This window comes from Mus caroli, unplaced genomic scaffold (genome assembly GCF_978045245.1).
Source record: "Mus caroli unplaced genomic scaffold, Mus_caroli_1 scaffold_9, whole genome shotgun sequence".
NCBI classification, from domain to species: domain Eukaryota; kingdom Metazoa; phylum Chordata; class Mammalia; order Rodentia; family Muridae; genus Mus; species Mus caroli.
Genome location: NW_028227264.1, coordinates 57,793,566 through 57,811,552, shown reverse-complemented (window position 1 = coordinate 57,811,552; position 17,987 = coordinate 57,793,566). Strand labels below are relative to the sequence as shown.

The 17,987-nt window shown below is 44.6% G+C and overlaps 1 protein-coding gene and 1 pseudogene across 1 annotated transcript in view; one reads left to right on the top strand and one right to left on the bottom strand.

Moving 5' to 3' along the window:
• Positions 1 to 583: 583 nt before the first annotated feature.
• Positions 584 to 1,545, bottom strand: LOC110302689 (small ribosomal subunit protein eS24 pseudogene; annotated as a pseudogene).
• Positions 1,546 to 9,474: 7,929 nt separating this feature from the next.
• The window catches only part of Mcu (mitochondrial calcium uniporter), a 168,756-nt gene continuing 160,243 nt past the window's right edge, over positions 9,475 to 17,987 (top strand). Inside the window, exon 1 of the mRNA XM_029482392.2 lies at positions 9,475 to 9,690. Coding sequence (XP_029338252.1) covers positions 9,544 to 9,690 — 147 coding nt within the window. The 5' untranslated portion in view covers positions 9,475 to 9,543. The remainder of the gene's footprint in view (positions 9,691 to 17,987) is intronic.

Sequence of the window (17,987 nt, the reverse complement as noted above, 5' to 3'; positions counted from 1 at the left end):
AGGCGTGAAGAAAGAAACATGGTGCTTTTTGTTGACGTTTTAGCTTTTGTGAGACAGAGTCTCTTCTGATAGCTCAGGGTGGCCTACAAATCGTTGTGCAGCCGGGCAGGTCCTGAACTATCCTGGCATCCTGTCTTCTAATCTTCTAGTCGGAATCTCGATTTTTGTTTGTCCTCTGAATGGTGAAATAGTTAACCTTAGTTAAATAGAATTAGACTCTGTAACACAAAACTAACAGCAACACACACACACACACACACACACACACACACATACACAAAACCCACAAAAAGGCCAAACAAAGGAAAAAAAAACCACTGTAACTCTTTGATGACTTCAGTAATGTTGGTTGGCTGATTATTGTTTTAGTAGTGTGCTTTAAATTTATGCTGTGTTAATACTCAAAGATCATTCTAGAGGTCCTCTCTCTCTCTCTCTCTCTCTCTCTCTCTCTCTCTCTCTCTCTCTCTCTCTCTCCACACACACACACACACACACACACACAAGCTTTTAGTGTATTAGCACTGTCCTTAGATGTTGGCACCATCGCGGCAGATCAGGCCACTGCAGAGTCTCCCTGCCTTTAGCTGCAGCCGGTCTCCACTTGCTTTTTGCCAGCACCAACCTTTGCAGTATCCTGGACCTTCTTCATTCTGTTCCTGCATTCCTTTCCCCAGTTTTTGGAGGTCTTTCTTCTCATAAATGTCAGATCCCAAAGAAACCTAGACAAGGCAGTACCTGTGGCTCCTCCCACACTGCCTACCCCGCCCACTACCCATAACATCTCCTGTCCAGGGGCTGGGCTTTGCTGGTTCCCCAGCTTCTCATTTCTATATAATCTTGCCTCTTGGGTGCTCTTTTGGCCCCTTGGTTTCTCCCTCTCCCTCTTTTTCTCCCTTCTCTCCTCCCCTCCCCCTTCTCTCCCTACCGCCCCCCACCCCCCAGCTCCCTCTTGGCCCAGTTCAGTCTGGACCCTTCCAAATGCCTCTGGCCATACTCCCCCTCAGATCTACAATAAAAAGCCTTCTCCTCAAACATACTGTAAAGTGCTCATGTCATTTTCATTCAGTAAATGCCGTGTCTTTTTAAAAACTATATATTTATTTATTTTATTTATGTGAGTACACTGTCTCTGTCTTCATACACACCAGAAGAGGGCATTGGATCTCATTACAGATGGTTGTGAGCCATCATGTGGTTGCTGGGAATTGAACTCATGACCTCTGAAAGAGCAGTCAGTGCTCTTAACCGCTGAGCCATCTCTCCAGCCCATAAACACTTTGTCTCACAAGCCTGTGTTTAGGCTCATTCTTCTTCGCATAATGCCAAGAACCTTCCATCGTGTGAAGCCAGCTGTCCCGCCACTATCAAGGGGATTTCTGAGTCTGGAAACAAAGATGGCCTCTGGTGTGGTTTTGTACATTTTGGCTAGCCTTTCTCGAATTCCTGTCTTTTCTACCGTTGCCTTCCCAGGGTGAAGGACACCCTGTGTAGCAGATGACCAGTCATGAACTTCCTGCTCTACATCATTACTGCATCATTCATGATTTAGCGGTGGTCCTCAAACTGCCAAGGGGGGCGGGGGAAGAGGGAGACTTTTCATTCATTTCAGTGATGGGTAAATGCTAGGTGGGAAAAAATGGATTCCATTTCAAGGTCAAGGTGATGAGGGTTAAGTGACTATCTCAGAAAAAGCAATGCGTAAGGAAGAAGAATTCGGGGAGTGCTTGTGTCTCATACCTTTGCCTAGCTTTCCTAGCATGGGAGCCTCCAGTTGATTGACAGGTTTATGGGATGATAAATGCACTGACCTATCCAACTCATTCCCCCTTCTCTCACCCACACTTGGGATTACTAGATGTTATTTTCTGAGTTTCAATCTAAATCTTATGTGATTTTTGCTCCCACATTCTGGCAGCTAAGAGTGACTTTCAAAGTGCTTAATTAAGGATGACTTGCTAACAATGATCATCTCTGAATAATTTCCCTCCCCTTTTATTCCTTCTAACTGTGTATATTTTCTGAGGGCCAGTGTTTTTTTCATTCCTTTGGCTGGTTTTTTAAAAGTTAATTCCCCCCTCCTTTTGACTTTTAATAAATAGGATCCCTCCTCCTATCTGTCCCTTGATCCTTTCCAAATCAGCAGTGGTTGCCGTAAGTGACGGGATGCTGGAGACAGGATGCCAAGAGCAGTGGCTAAATTTAAAGAGCCGCGCTTGCACCTGTTGTTCATTGGCAAAGCCCACGCTCCCACCCACAACTTCCTCTACCCCCTGCTTCCCACCAACTGCAGCCTATGACCCAGAACCTTCACGCTTTCCCTTGGAAGTCAGTCCTGATGATGGTGGTGTCCAATCCATCCAAACGGAGGAGAAATGTATTAGTTTTGACAGTAACTTAGTTTAGATTCAGAGGAGCTGAAATTTGGGCCAAACTCAGCATGATATTAAAGATGTATCTCACCTTGAAGTAGGCAGATTCGTGTGGCTAGAAACCAGCCCAAGAAGGCTCTTTTAGACTATTCTGCTTTGTGAAATTCTTTTAGATAGTCTCATCAGAGCTGTCTATAAATTTAAGTGATGTGAAGAACAGACAGTTGAAGGAAGAACTGGCATTGTCTAGAATTCGCTTTAGGTAACTTGCCAGGTTGGCATCCCTAAACCTGGAGGAGTCCCGTAGGACAAAGATAGTTCCACGTAAGGAATTCTCTTACAGGACAGCCCACTGTAGGACCAAAAAAAAAAAAAAAATTCCACTTGACAGGAGGAATTCTGCTGCAGGATACATGTAGGGGATCTGTGGCTGAGTCAGCCAAACTATAGTGATCAGACAGGTCTAATGAGAGTTTCTTGTAGCATCTCATATCAGTTACACTAGCTAGTGTGTGGTTATCCTTGGCTATACCAGACTCGGTCTCCAACAATCCAAAAGGCCTAATGATCACAGAACGTTATCACATCTGGCACTAAGCAACTGGGATACAAAGTCAATAGTAAATTATGGGCGCTTGCAAGGAGACTTAAGTTTTACCTAGATGTTTATTTTCAGAGAAGGCTATATTCTCCACCCCCACCTCTACCCCCACCTACAGAAGCACAGATGGCTGGGATGGCTTTTGAGAGAGCCTGAGGCACAGGAAACAGGTTTATGAGAAGTGACTGCTAAGCAAGGAGTCACTCCATTGTTTGGGATTCCATTCCATGTCAGCTGGGTCTTTTTATTACTCTGAACGGTGCTGAGTTTCATAGCCATGGGAGCTGAATTCCTATGTACTTAGGAAGTGTGCTATATTTGAATATAAAATTAATAGCTTTGGTCACTCTAGAGAGAGACAAAAGACTTCCTAGATCCAAAAGTCTAGTAAATATCAAAGACTACAAAAGGGCGTGAGCCAGTCCACCGCAAAATGAAAGACAGCCTTAAAATTTGCTGCCAGGCTCCCGGAGTCTGAGAAACAGGAACAAAGGCAATCTACCTGAACAATTCCTGCCCTGCTCACCTCAGTGTCTCCTTGCAGGTTCTCTGCATGAAAGAAAAAACGATCGAGGCTTGCATGTTGCCGACAGAAAATAAGATTAGACCACAGGCTGATTGAGTTATAAAATATGGAGTCAGTCATTCCTTTGGAAATCAGGGCCTGAGCCTCCACTAACAAGCATTTTTAGAGGGATAAGCAAATACATTTCTGACTTGGAGTCGGTCTGTGTTAGAGTTGGGACAAGTGGGAGTATTGGAGGGAATAAGGAAAAACAAGGAGAGCATGGGTGTGCTTATGTGTATGATGAAATGAAAGCAGATATATAGAGGAAAAGATATAATATATTGTGTATGTTATATATACACATATATACATGTAGCATATATATGTAAATGTACACATGTATACACATACATGTATATATGTAAAGTAATATAGTTTACATAGATTATGATATATAACATATCATAATAATACACTATATTATACTTATATCTCATATTGTATATCAGTGTTTTTCATATATGTGTATGTTATATACAAAGAAGGCTTTAAAGGTAGTTGAACCTCTCTCACCTACACTGACTAGAAATATTTACTGTGCAGATGAACTGCCTGAGAAAGAACAGCAAGGAGCACTGAAAGGAGGAAGTCTCAGGAACTTGGTTGTGGTGATGGAGAGGTTGCTCCTAACGGAGGTAGGCAAGAGAAATGTGTGATAGTAGGCAAGAGAAATGTGTGTGATGACGTCCTGAGAGAATGAAGCAAACATAAAGGACAAATAGGGTCAGGGTTGGCCCAGGGCGGGGCTCCCATAACATCTGAAAGCTGCAGCCTTTCCTTCTGCCCTTCGTTTGGATGTACTCTTTCCTGTTCACTCAGAACTACTGCTAGCACGCAGATATTACTTCACATTATCGGTGAACCAGGAAACACAGCCCCCAAATCTCTGAGGAGAGTCCTGTCGTGTTTGCTTGCTCAAGTCAGTGTGTGTGCTTCACCTGGCCACCCTACCTGTTCTGGAACCCTTGGGTAAATATTCCTTTGAGTTGAATCATAGCTGGGACCTGACTTCAGTGTACGGTTTAGTAGGGAAACGGGTTAAAGTTTCATGCTCCAAGAAATACACTCTGATTCGTTTTAGCTTTTTTTTTTTTTTTTAAAAAGCAATCTGTTTTTTTTAAGGATTGGAATAGAAAATAATGTGCAACGGCGAATGTTTTAATGGCATGTTTTTAAATTATAAAATTAATATGCAGGTGGGAACAATTTAAATCACTTAAAAGAGCAGGTGTCCCTCAAAACTTCCCCAAGGCAACGTGTCTTCCTGCTTATTCCTTTAAATTCACCACCTGAGTTATTATATACATATACATATACATATACATATACATATACATATACATATACATATACATATACATATACATATACATATACATATACATATACATATACACACATATATATACATACACACATATATATATATACATATATGTATTTGTATACACACACACACACATATAAATTAAAGGTGGGGTCTTACTATATTGTCCTGACCAGTTTGGAACCGGGACACATTTGAGGTAGGACAGGTTGGCCTTGAACTCACAGAGATCTTCCTGCTTCTGCCTCTCACTGTAGTGCCAGGGAAGTGTTAGTGATGCCCCCCCAAAACAGACAGGAGCCGACCTGATGCAACTCACAGCAGGGTCTTTATTCTATTTGAGCTACCTCCTCCCCCATCCTCCAGTGCACCACCATCATGCAGGATAGTTTTGGCGGTGGTGGAAGCCCCGAATATCTATTGAATATCTATCAGGGCAAGGCTTTATAGTAAGCAGCGAGCAGGGGCTAAGTGCGCAAGCATCTAATTGGAAAGCTACTGTGGCTGGTGTTGGAGTCATATCATAAACTTAATTTCTGCTTCCCTCTGCATTGGTGGTCGTTAGGCAGGAGGTGGGCTTGTAACCTGGGGGTGCAGGTTTGTTGGAGGAATAACCTGGAGATGCTGGTCTTGTTGAGGTTGTAACCTGGAGACAGTGGCCTTATTGGGGATTAACCTAGAGACCGTAGCTAGGCTGGGATTTTGTTGCGGGGCAACTTGGACACTAATGCTAGGTACCAGCCTGTTTGCCTGAGTTCAAACTTAGATCAGGTTCTCTAGAATGGAGTCTGAACTTAAAAGATTTGGCCTCTCATCATGAGTTGGGATTAAAGGCATGTGCCACCATGCTCAGCCCTATCTATGATGTTAAAATTGTTTTGCATATTTATTTCTATTATTATTATTGTGTGCGTGAGTGCACAACACAGAGCATGGACGGAGGTTATATGACAACTTTTGAGAGGTAGTTCTCTTTTTCTACCTTTCTTGGGTTCCAGACCAAACTCAGGTTGTCAGACAGGTGCAGCAACCCCCTCTACCTGCTGAGCCAACTCACCGGCTCCCATGTTAAGTGTGATTTCAAAATAATCATGCATACTATATTATTTATAGTTTTATATCTTGTACACGATTTCAGCCAAAAAAAGCACAGAATTACTGTATTCTTTTCTTTCTTTTCTTTTCCTTTTCTTTCTTTCTTTTTTCTTTTCTGAAGACAGCGCCGCACATATCCCAGCCTGGCCTTGAACTCTAGGAACTGAGGATGGCCTTGCACTCCAGACTTGACCTTGCTTCTATTTCCCAAGCATTAGAGGTATGTGCCGCTATGCCCAGTTTACTTTCATGAAGAATAAGTACATCATTTCTTGGTCTTTTGATTAAGTGTGAAAGTGTAGACAGGACAATTCTTTTCATTGTCGTTTATTTTTATATTTGAAATAGATGAACTAGAGTTTTGTGTGTGTAGCCCAGGTTGGCTTTAAACTTGGCCATCTTCCTACCTGAGCTTCCCCAAGGTTGGATTATAAGAACATGCCAACACACTTTTTTTTTTTGAGATAAATTTTCACTGTGTAGCCCAGGAACTTGTAATTTTGCCTCAGCCTCCCAAGTGCTGGGATGTAGCACGTGTGCTGATATGGTCGATCTGTGCATAGTTAACTTTTGTATGTGGTTGGATAATATTTTGTTAAGTGATTGATATCTGATTTACTTGGCAGGCACTTTATTGGAAGATATGGAGCTTGTCTTCAACTTCTCACAAAGTGTGTGTCCTTCTTTAAAGATGTGTTACCTCTAGAATGGCCAGCACGTTCCCTGACACATGAATGGCAATGGGTCCATCTTAGGTTTGAGGATTCTGTTCTGCTGAACACTTTCTCGGTAGTCAGCCTGGCCAACCAGTCCCTGTAGTCCTCTGCCGCTGAGGGAAGGTTTTATTTCACATCTTTTCCTGGGTGAAGAGAAATGACAGTTGTTTAGTACAATTGTTAGATCTACATTATAAGATCGTGGTGTACTGGTAGATGCTATATGTAGCCTAATGTAGGGGCATCAGAGATTTAATTTTCATAGATATGAGATGATATATTTTGGAATACAGGTTTGAAATGCAGCAATGCCTCTAGTTTCAGATATGTACATTAAAAAAAAAAACAACCTGTGACTGTTCTCCCAGGTTGTTTTCTTTTGTTTTATATTTTCCCCAAACATCTAGCTATGTAGTCCACGATGGCTTCCTAATCACAGAAGTCCTCCTGCTTCAGCTTCCCGAGTTATGTGATCACAGGTGTATGCTACTGTGACTGGCCAGTACTGAATCTGGTTCTTTTTTCTAATGCCCAGGACTAAATCTTAGTACTGCAGGGTAGAGAAGAACGGCAATTCTAGTAAGATTTCCCAAAGTGTAAAGCAGAGAGAGAGATGGAACACTCTTGGCCAGGGCCTGAGGTTATCGAAGAAGGAGGAGGAGGAGGAAGAGGAGAAGGAGGAGAGGAGGAGGAGGAGGAGGGGGGAGAGGAGGAGGAGGAGGAGGGGGGAGAGGAGGAGGAGGAGGAGGGGAGAGGAGGAGGAGGAGGAGGGGAGGAGGGAAGGAAGAGGAGGGGGAGGAGGAGGAAAAGGAGGAGGAGGAAGGAGGAGGAAGAGGAGGAAGAAGAAGAAGTAGAAGAAGAAGAAGGAGAAGGAGAAGGAGAAGGAGAAGGAGAAGGAGAAGGAGAAGGAGAAGGAGAAGGAGAAGGAGAAGGAGAAGGAGAAAACAATCTAAAACCCAGAGGCGAGACAGAGAGAAGGGAATGTGCAGTATGGATAAATACTTGAGATGCTGTGTTGGTAACTATAGACGGGTAAAAGGCTTCAGTTGTGACTGAAGTTGTTCCAGCAATGCCAAGAATTCCAAATGGGGACTTGTTGCATTCAGCTGTTGCGATGGAGCACATTCCTCAGTTCCCAGGTTCTTCTTGTGGAACATAAAGCTCTTTGGGGGTCACCAGGAGAAGCCCACCATTTTATTGTCCTGGCCAAAGAATTAACTGAGAAGTTTTCCTTCAGTGTTTGGCCAAGGAAGCAAATTTTAGTCAAACTTTAAAGAATATTATTAGAACAAGTAATACAAATTTTAATTTTTAAAACTTCTTGTAGGGTTATATAACCTACAGTGATGTTTATTAGAATTTTTAAAAATCTACACCTTCCCCCACTTGGATTTTAAAAAGGAGCTGAAAGAATTGAGTGGCTCTTAATAACAAACAGCTCGGAAGTCTAAGAAAGTAGAGGAACTGCAGGTCTCCTTTGTTACACCACATTCAACGAACCATTGCTAGGAACTTAATTTCTTGTGTAGTGGTTCTCAACCTTCCTAATGTTGTGACCCCTTAATACATTTCTTCATACTGTGGTGACCTTAAACCATAACACTGTTTTTGTTGCTATCTCATATCTGTAATTTTACTACTGCTTTGAATCATAATGTAAATACCTGTGTTTTAGGATAGTCTTGGGAAACTTGTGAAAAAAACTTTTGACGCAAAGGGTCGCGACCCATCGGTTGAGAAACCTTGTCCTGTGGCAAGTCGTGTTTTCAAGAGAAAGTTGAGTGAGGTCAGTCCAAGCCAGGCATGATGGTTCATGCTTGTGATCATAGCACTCAGGAGGCTGAGGCAGGATGATCATAAGTTCAAGACTTAATCTCAACAAAAATCCGAAGTACTACAACAAAACAACAACAACAACAACAAGTGTAATTCTACGCTGGGTGTGATGGTCCATACCTATAACCCCCAGCACTGGGGATGGTGAGGTTGGAGGTGAGTTTGAGGTCATCCTGGGCTACATAGAGCATTGCCGGCCAGGCTGGGCAACATAATGACAGCCTTCCGTATCCCCGCCTCCCCGCAAAAAAAGTTATTCTCAACTGTGTTCTACTTGCTATCTTAGCAAAATTATGAAACTTGGTTCATCTTTACATGGCTTTATTACATTGCCGGCGTCTTCTGTTTTTGTAGTTTATTTTAAAAAGGAGACCAAGGTCAAACATGGTAACGAACAGCGTTGCTTTTATAGAGGGATGCGGATCTAAGGGTGCTGGGGAAAAGAATCAGATGTTTTAATTGTGTAGCGTTCTGTTCATTCAGCCCAATGGCAGGTACTCATCCTGGGAGTTTGAAGCTACAACCATTCTACCTAATACCATGCTACACAGCACTGCCATTGGATAACTTTACAATTCAGGGTTAGTTATGGATGCTAACTTTAGACATGCAGTCCAGAGTTGTAGCCAACCTCCTTAAAATGACCAGTTGGGTGCTTAGGCAGACAACTTAGAACACTCAGAACTCAACTCGGAACAAGCTCTGCACAGGTATCTATTTCCCTAGTTCTCTTATCAAGTCACTTGGTAAAGATTAGCCAAATCGAACGGGCAATCCCTTACTGCTCCATTCCCAGAGGCTCGAATGCCAGAGACCGGTCCCCTAGAATTTGCCCGTAAGGTAACTCTGGAAGTGACAGACATCCCGAAGCCGGGATTCTCCCGCCTTTTGATTGGGCTTTGCAGGAAGCCCCGCCTCAGAGGCTTGACTCAGGGCTGCAATTGGTCTGGTGCGGCTGAGTGGCGGGTCTTGGCCACGCCCCTGCCGTCCGCTGCGCTGCCTGGGCCAGCGCCGTTTCCAGTTGAGAGATGGCGGCCGCCGCAGGTAGATCGCTCCTGCTGCTGCTCTGCTCCCGGGGCGGCGGCGGGGGCGCCGGCGGCTGCGGAGCGCTGACTGCCGGTTGCTTTCCCGGGCTGGTCGTCAGCCGCCACCGGCCGCACCAGCAGCACCGGACGGTGAGCGAGCGCGGCTCCGGGGAGGGCGGGGCGGCGTGGGGAGCCGCGGGCAGGCCGGGGCGCCCGGCGACTTCCCTCAACTCGCGGCCGCCCCGGGGTGGCGGGCCACCGAGCCGCCGTGTCCTTCAGCGCCTGCGGCGGCGGCGGAGAAGGCAGGGCGGGCGGTCGGGCGGGCGGGAGGCAGGAGAGGAGGAGGAGGAGGGGCGACAGCAGGGATGTTCCCGCAGGACTGGGGACGCCAGGGCGGGGAAGGCACGGGACTTGAACCTCTCCCTGACCCGCCTCCGGGCTCGGTCCCTCCTTCCGTCGTTTCTGACAGCTTTGCTCCAATGCTCCCGAACTGAGCCCGGTGCAAGTTGTCCCCTTCTCACCTCCTCTGGGCGGGTTGGAGCGTCCGGAGTTGCCGCGGTTGCCGGTGTGTCAGGAGAGTGGCAGTGCCATGCTGCTGGGAACTGTCCCCGGAGAGCACCCCGGGACCCCAGGAGGCTGCTGCCTCGCCCTCTCCCGGCCCCCTAGGAACACGCAGGAAGGAAAATCAAACTTTATCCTTCTCTGATCAGGTCCCTGCCTGTGCGTGTTCTGCTTCCTCGAGGTGGATGCTGCATTGCTTCAGGAGGCAAATACCATCCCCTCGGGTCCTTAAAGATCCCGGTGGTCCCTTCCGAGGGTTGTGCACGCGTGCCCAAAGGAAGGGCAGCAGGCACAAGAGAGGCGGCATGGCAAGTTGTTCACAGAGGGAGAGATTTAGTAGATTCCATTAACCAGTTCTTGCCGGGTTTCATTGCTTGGCAAAGAAGGAATTCTGTCAATAGCCCACGGGCGTGTGTATGTGTAGTGTTGGAGGTACGGTACCAGAGCTTGGCATGGAGTTCTTGACCTAACAGGTCAGCAGGTTCCCTTCCTTTGGACTTTCGAGGCCCATACGTGTTGGTCTCTGGCCAACTCTTGAGAGAACAAGTGTAGGTTTAATTTCATAAGGTGAACTTGTGTAGTGTGATGAGAAGGCTCACTGCAGCCGGCCCAATAGAGAAGGTGCTGCCTTCAGCTCGTGCATTATGATCTGTCTTGTTCTGATTCCCTGTCTCCTAAGAGGAAAGGACTAGAGCTTTGCAGAGAGGATAGCCCCAGACCTGTGGTAGCATAAAATTGTGGGAACGCACTATGAAAAGAACCGAGGCGCTGAGAATACAAGATAGTATTGCTATTATTAGCGGTAGTGATGGACCTGCGCTTCCTTCTTGTGAGAAGATTGTACTTTTTCATATTTGGCATACTGACATTGCTTTGCTAAAGCTTTTGGGTGAGAGCCGAGTTTTTCTATAGTTCAATTCTGATTTGCATGTATGATAGCCTCCAGTTATGTTCTCTGAAAGACATACAGGCCACCCCCAAAATGTGATGGCAGTCTTTTCTCTCTGAACTATTGGAAGATTTCCCGAGCTATCTTTTTTTTCCAATGAAGCATCTTCCGATTTTGCAGTTTGTTCTTAATACTGTTTGGGTGTGGTATTCAAGTGGTGTTTGAAAATGTGTGCCTCAGATGCACTCACTGGTCTGTGTGTGTCTTCCTTGTAGAGATACTTCAGACAATATTCTTCTGTGCTATTCTGGGGTGGGTAAAAGTGATGAACTGAATCCGTAACTGAAAGCACAATTAAAAATGAAGTGTTATTTTTGAAGGGCAGAAGTGTTGTCATGGGAATGGTGACTTGTAAATGAACTTAGGAGTCCAAGGTTTGAAAAGAGGTGATCGTGATTGTTTCAACATGTAGAAGCAGATTCTGAATTTCTGTTCCAGTTGCTCTAAAGCCATCATGAATGTACCCCCCTTCCTATTTTCTGTGATTCTTCATGTGGCATTCCGTTTGAAAGATGCCTCTTAGGGATTTAACTCTTGATATTTCAAGCCTGAAATTAAGGCCCAGAAGGGAGAAAGACTTGGCCAAGAATGCGCAGCTGGGAAGACTGCTGCCCTTTTGGTCTTCTTTTTATTGTATCCTGAACTACAGTTGCCTTTGCATATCTCTCTTCTCTTATAAAATTAACCCTTTGCATTCCACAGCCTCCAGGAGTAGGAATCGCTAAGTGGATATGGTTTTGAGACACATGTGGTAGGAGACTATGGAATAAACCACTTGATCCTACCTGGGGAGGCACTGGGGCCGAGCGGACACATCCCGTGTGTGCAGCAGATGGCAGTCTGCATCGAACCCGATCACAAGCCTAGCTTGTGGCACTCCTATTCAGCAGTAGTAGGGATAGCAAATTGGAGCCAAGGGTCATAGCTAATAATAACTGCTGCTGCTTCTTGGCTTGGGTCACCTTTGTTTGTTTGTTTGTTTGTTTGAGGCAGGGTCTCACTATATAGTGGAGGCCAAGTGGCCTCTTTTTTTCTTGCTCTTCCTCTCCCTGGTGTTGGGATTATAGGCATGCGCCACTGTGTTCAGCCAGCCAAGAGTCGTCGTTTTAAAAGGAGTGTAGATCAAGTAGAACTTGAATAGAATGGTCAACGTGGGTGCACAGTTATAAGCATAACTGTTTATAACTTCCCCATTAAAGTGTAGTCCAGCCTCCTCTCCAACACAGCATTTGAAATCAAGTCTTACTTTGTTGCCCAGGCAGTCCTCTAGTTCCTGGCTTTAAAGAGATCCCCCTGCCTCAGTTTCCCACCTAGCTGAGACTAAAAATGTGCATCCATGCACTCTGACTTTAGAGCAGCTGTCAACGGAATGCATAGCGGTGAAGATCAATGGCTTTTCCAGGGTTGTTTGTTTGGTTTTTTGCTCCATGTAGTGTGGCTTTACTTCTTGTGTAAAGAGCCTGCTATGATCTAACTCCAGAGAACTACAGTGACTATAGACTGTTTGTTTCGACCCTCCCTGTGCAATTAGTGAAGGTGGCTGCTATTTCCAAAGATGCTCCTTGGAGGGGAACTGCCTTTCACTGTGGGCTGTGTAGGTCCTTTGCTAAATCAAACCGCTTCACCGGGGATTAGGACAGCCTGAATGTTGGCAGTTCCTAGTGGTCAGCCTCTGGGCCCAGTTACAAAATCATAAGCTGCCGTTACACTGTTACAATTTGTAGCTCCTCCTCCCCACACTTTGCAGTGTCCCGGCAGTAATACTATTGCAACTTACCTGAGGCTACTTTGTTTAATACACAGATCCCCTCTGCCCCGACTTCCTGCACCTTCCTGAGGGGGGTATACAGCCAAGGCTGGCTTCCAGCTACCTATGCAGTCAGTCCAAGCTGGTCTTGAACTTGCAGTGATCCTCCTGCATGGGATCCTGGATGAGAATTCTAGTCTCAAACCCTAATTCTCTTGAGTTTCTCCTGGTCAGAATCTGGTATTTTTTCCTGTGCTGCATTCATGCACAAAAATTCTCCTGTATTTGAGCTGGCTTCAGCACTGGCCTCAAGTGTTCCATACATATGTACTGTTAAGCAGATTCTGTTGTCTGAGCTTCAGCCATAACAACCCCCAGTCATTCCACTTATGTCTAAGGTCCATTTCCGGCCAGACACTGACATAAATAAAACTCCTTGCAAGTCTAACTCCCTCACTTCATAAATCTAATAAAACAGAGGAGTGACATCTGAGGTTATATTTGTGGCAAATATGAAAGCCGGGATTGAGCTTACTTTAAATGGAAGGCTTGGTTTATATCTTAACTTTGGTGATTCTTGCCTCTTCATTTTTTTCTGTTCTCCAATCTAAATCCTAATAGAATTTATTACATTCAGGATGCAGGTTGACAGTGTACTCAGCCTGTGAATGACAGCCTAGGTCTCATTTTTGGACTTCCTATCTTACTGGGGAGATAACGCCAAGATGTGTATCTTACTAGTCTTTCCCCACTTGACTTTTTTTGCCTGTTGCCAAGGAAGCCTAATCTGAAATTTTTCTTTAAGCTTGGGTATTGGATGTTACATTTCTTTGTGATGGGTTGGTGGAGAAAGTTGGTACCACCAAGTTATCTCTGTGGTGACCAGTAGCTTTCTGTTCATAATCAGTTAAAATAACGATAATTACCGAGATTATTAGGAATATATGCTTCCATTAGATTCCAAATGGGTTGTTTTCTGTCTACTAAAGTATTGGACTACTGAGGGTCCTGGGAGAATTGGTTTAGAACACACTTGTTTTACTTTCATCTTAAAAATCTTATTTATTTTGAATCCTGTAAAATATTTTAATGAATGAACTTGGATTTATTCATCAAATTCTGATTATTTGATCGTTTTAAGGCTCTGAGGACTTTATCTTATGCTCTGTGAAACTCTTCATACAAGAAAAAAAACTAAACAGAAAATCCACCATTAAGAATTATGTAGTCAAAGACAATGAATCGACAGTCAACCTTTTTATCTTATGTTGGGGCGTCACATAACCTCCTGTTAGGTCTTCTAGAGTATGGTGCCACTATGTGACTCTCCACTAGGATTGAGGCCAAGATTATATTATACTATTTTAGGATATGTGCTCAGCTTTTGAACCTTTTTTCTTAATTGGACTGATTAATGCTAAGCCAGGGCTCATGGACACATTAAAACTACTAGAGTATGTTATTCGGAATATTATAATTATTGTACACAAGTAATTCTAGAACAGAACTCAGAAGCCCTTAGAGCTGTAGTTCTCAACCTGTGAGTCATGACCCCTGGATGGGGCATTGAACAACCTTTTTACAGGGTCTCCTGAAGCCATTGGAAGACACAAATATTTACATTACAATTCATAGCAGTAGCAACACTACAGTTATGAAGTCGCAATGAAAATAATGTTATGGTTGGGGGTCAGCACAGCATGAGGAAGGAACTGTATTAAGGGGTCACATCATTAGGAAGGGGTAGGACCTCTGCTTTAGAGGATGCAGGCACCTGAGAGTGATTGAATGGATTTTCATGGTATCCGTGAATGCAGAGCTGAGAAGGCCTGTTACTTTCTCCATTCCCCCGTCCAGTTCTTTTCCTTCTAAATTACATGGTTGTGGATTTTGCTCTAAAGTGTTAACACTGGTTTTAAAAGGTGAGTTGGAAAAAAAAAGTTAACTGGGGTGTAATTCTTAGAGTAAGTGCAGAGGGTGAGTCAGTCTTGAGCAAGTGTTCTCTGATATGTATCAAGCTTAAGAAACACCTGCCAGGAGGAATTTCTTTTCTGGTCCACTTTATTTGGAGTTCTGTAGGCTTCTTGTATGTTCATGGGCATCTCTTTCTTTAGGTTAGGGAAAGGAAGACCAATGAGTGGATACTTTGTTCCTTCTTAGAATGGGGAACAAAATACCCATGGAAGGAGTTACAGAGACAAAGTTTGGAGCTGAGACAAAAGAAAGGACCATCCAGAGACTGCTCCACCTGGGGACCCATCCCGTATACAACCACCAAACCTAGACAGTATTGCATATGCCAGCAATATTTTACTGACAGGACCCTGATATAACTATCTCTTGTGAGGCTATACCAGTGCCTGGCAAATACAGAAGTGGATGCTCACAGTCATCTATTGGATGGAACACAGGGCCCTTAATGAAGAAGCTAGAGAAAGTACCCAAGGAGCTAAAGGGGTCTGCAACCCTATAGGAGGATCAACAATATGAACTAACTAGTATCGCCCAGAACTATGTATCTAGTTGCATGTGTAGCAGAGGATGGCCTAGTTGGCCATCAATGGGAGGAGAGGCCCTGGTCTTGTGAAGATCATATGCCCCAGTACAGGGGAAATGCCAGGGCCAGGCAGTGGGTGGGTTGGGGAGTAGGGTGGTGGGGAGGGTATAGGGGACTTTTGGGATAGCATTTGAAATATAAATGAAGAAAATATCTTTTTTTTTTTTTTTTTTTTTTTTTTTTGGTTTTTTGATACAGGGTTTCTCTGTGTAGCCCTGGCTGTCCTGGAACTCACTCTGTAGACCAGGCTGGCCTCGAACTCAGAAATCCACCTACCTCTGCCTCCCGAGTGCTGGGATTAAAGGTGTGCGCCATCACCGCCCGGCTAGAAAATATCTTATTAAAAAAAGAAAGAAACACCTGCCAGGCCTGGTGAGATGCTCAGGGACTAAAGGCACTTACTGCCCTGGCGGAGGACCAGAGTTGGGCTCCCAACACCCATGTCAGGCAGCTTACAACGTCCTGGCACTCCAGCTCCAGGGCCGTCCGGTGCCTCTGGTCTTCTCTATGGGCATCTGCACTGACACACATGTGCGTACCTGTACATCCACGTTCATCATTAAAATCCCCAAAAGTAGATCTTTGAAAAAGCTGTCTCCTGCAGGTTGAAAACAAAGGGGAGAAGCAACCCATTTATTCCTGTGCACTTTGTAAAATGCTTGCAGTGAAGACAGCTGTGTAAAAATGAAGGCTGGCATCAAGCAAATTAATTTTAATAAGCCTAGTGAGCTATTGGCCCATAAACTGTATATAGGCTTGAATTTTTTATAGTCATAAAAATATAACTTGGTAAATAATATCACTAACTGGATCTAACAGGATGCTAAAGGGAGCCTTTGTCTGATGCAGTTCTGAAGTAACTAGATAATGGGACATCATATCTTGACATCTCTTAAAGGCAATGACTTTTTCGAATGGATGTTTTGGGTGATGTTAAATTTATTAGTCTGTAAGAAAGTGGTGTTTGCCTTCCTCACATCATTGCTAAAGCCTTCCGGTTTTGCATGTTTGTTGCTGTTTATTGTCCAACTGATCATTGGCGGAAGCCTCGTACGTAACAAGCTCTGGGAAGTTGCCGAGGTGGACAGCCAGCAGCTCACTGTCCAGACTGTCTTAATAGGTACCGAAATCCTTAAGTTGTCTTGCCTCCCAAGATAGGTGTGTGTCATGCTTCTTGTCTATTCTGAGTGATGTTATAGGGCGTCTCAAGATATTAATGTCTGCTTTAAACTTTGATGCAGAGAAAATTCAAGTGACTGATAAATTGTCAAATAACAATAGAGCCAGTGAGCTAGCTTGCACTACCCGACCTCTGCAGTGTAGAAGGATTTGAGGGCATTGGCAGAGTCCTTTCATTCTCACTGTTAACCCTGCGAGAGGCATTGCTACCCCAGTTTTGTGGGTGTGGACCCTGAGTATGGATTTACTTGTCTTTAAGTACCAGGAACTGTTTCAGCGCTAGTGATGGATGGGGGAAACACTTTGGCTTTTGAGCTGAAGCTAATACTGCCTTCCTCTTGCCTCCTGCTCCCCCTGCCTCTCTCTTCTTCCTAAGCATCTGCTGTAGTTTTCCAAGAGACCTCAAGGTCCTTCCTACTGTCTCCAGTCCTTAAATCTTTCCCCATGTTCCCTTCAGGTGCTAGCTGGCTGACTGTGACTGCAGTCTGAGTCAGGCTTGCTTCCTAGGGGTCTTGGTAATTTAATCCAGAATGCTAAATAGTCCTACTAAACGAGGTAATTGTTGGGTATTGCTTCTATACTGGATAGTTCTGTGACGTTTTCTAGTGAACTCTGTTACAAAATGCTCCACCTACAAAGGTTAAATTACCCAGAATCACTTAGACGTTCCTTGCAAGTCACGGTGCTAGGGAAGATGGTGCCTTTGGTGGATCAAGCAAGAGTCACAGTGTGGCCAGGGGATATGGTGCAAGCACCATGATGGGTTATGGGTTATGCTGGTGCTTTTTAAATGTAGTCTCTCTCTCTCTCTCTCTCTCTCTCTCTCTCTCTCTCTCTCTCTCTCTCTCTCTCTCTCTCTCTCTCTCTCTTTCTCTCTCTCTGAGACAGGGTCTCTCTATGTAGGCCATGCCTGTCCTAGAACTCACTGTGTAGAACAGGCTGGTCTTGTACCTACAGAGATCTGCTTGCCTCTGTCCTCTGGGTGGTGCTGGGATTAAAGGCATGGGGCGCAATGCCAGGCCTTTTTTGCTTGTGGAAGTTGAATAGGAGTGGTGGGTACCACCTGTTGGAAGCGGGAAGGCTTCCCTAAGGTGGCCTCACAGTGCTAAAATGTGAAGCAAATGTATGCATGTGGACTGGAAAAGCATGGTTGGTATTTCAGGCCATGGAGATGTAGTGCAACCGTGTAAAGGGGGGTTTGTTCCAGCACAGTATGGACAAGATCAGGTGAGGTGAGCGATGGTGGTGATATCAATAATAATATTTATCAGCTTCACTTCACCATGTACTTTATATTTAATCTTCAGTTTTTGAGTTACCTCAAGATGTGAGTACTCATTTTACAGATAGTAAGACTGAGTTACCTCTGTGATCAGTTATGTGATCTGTCCGGGACCATAGTTGAGAACACTTGTTTAGGACTACACACTAGCAAAGGCACGCTTGGCACACGT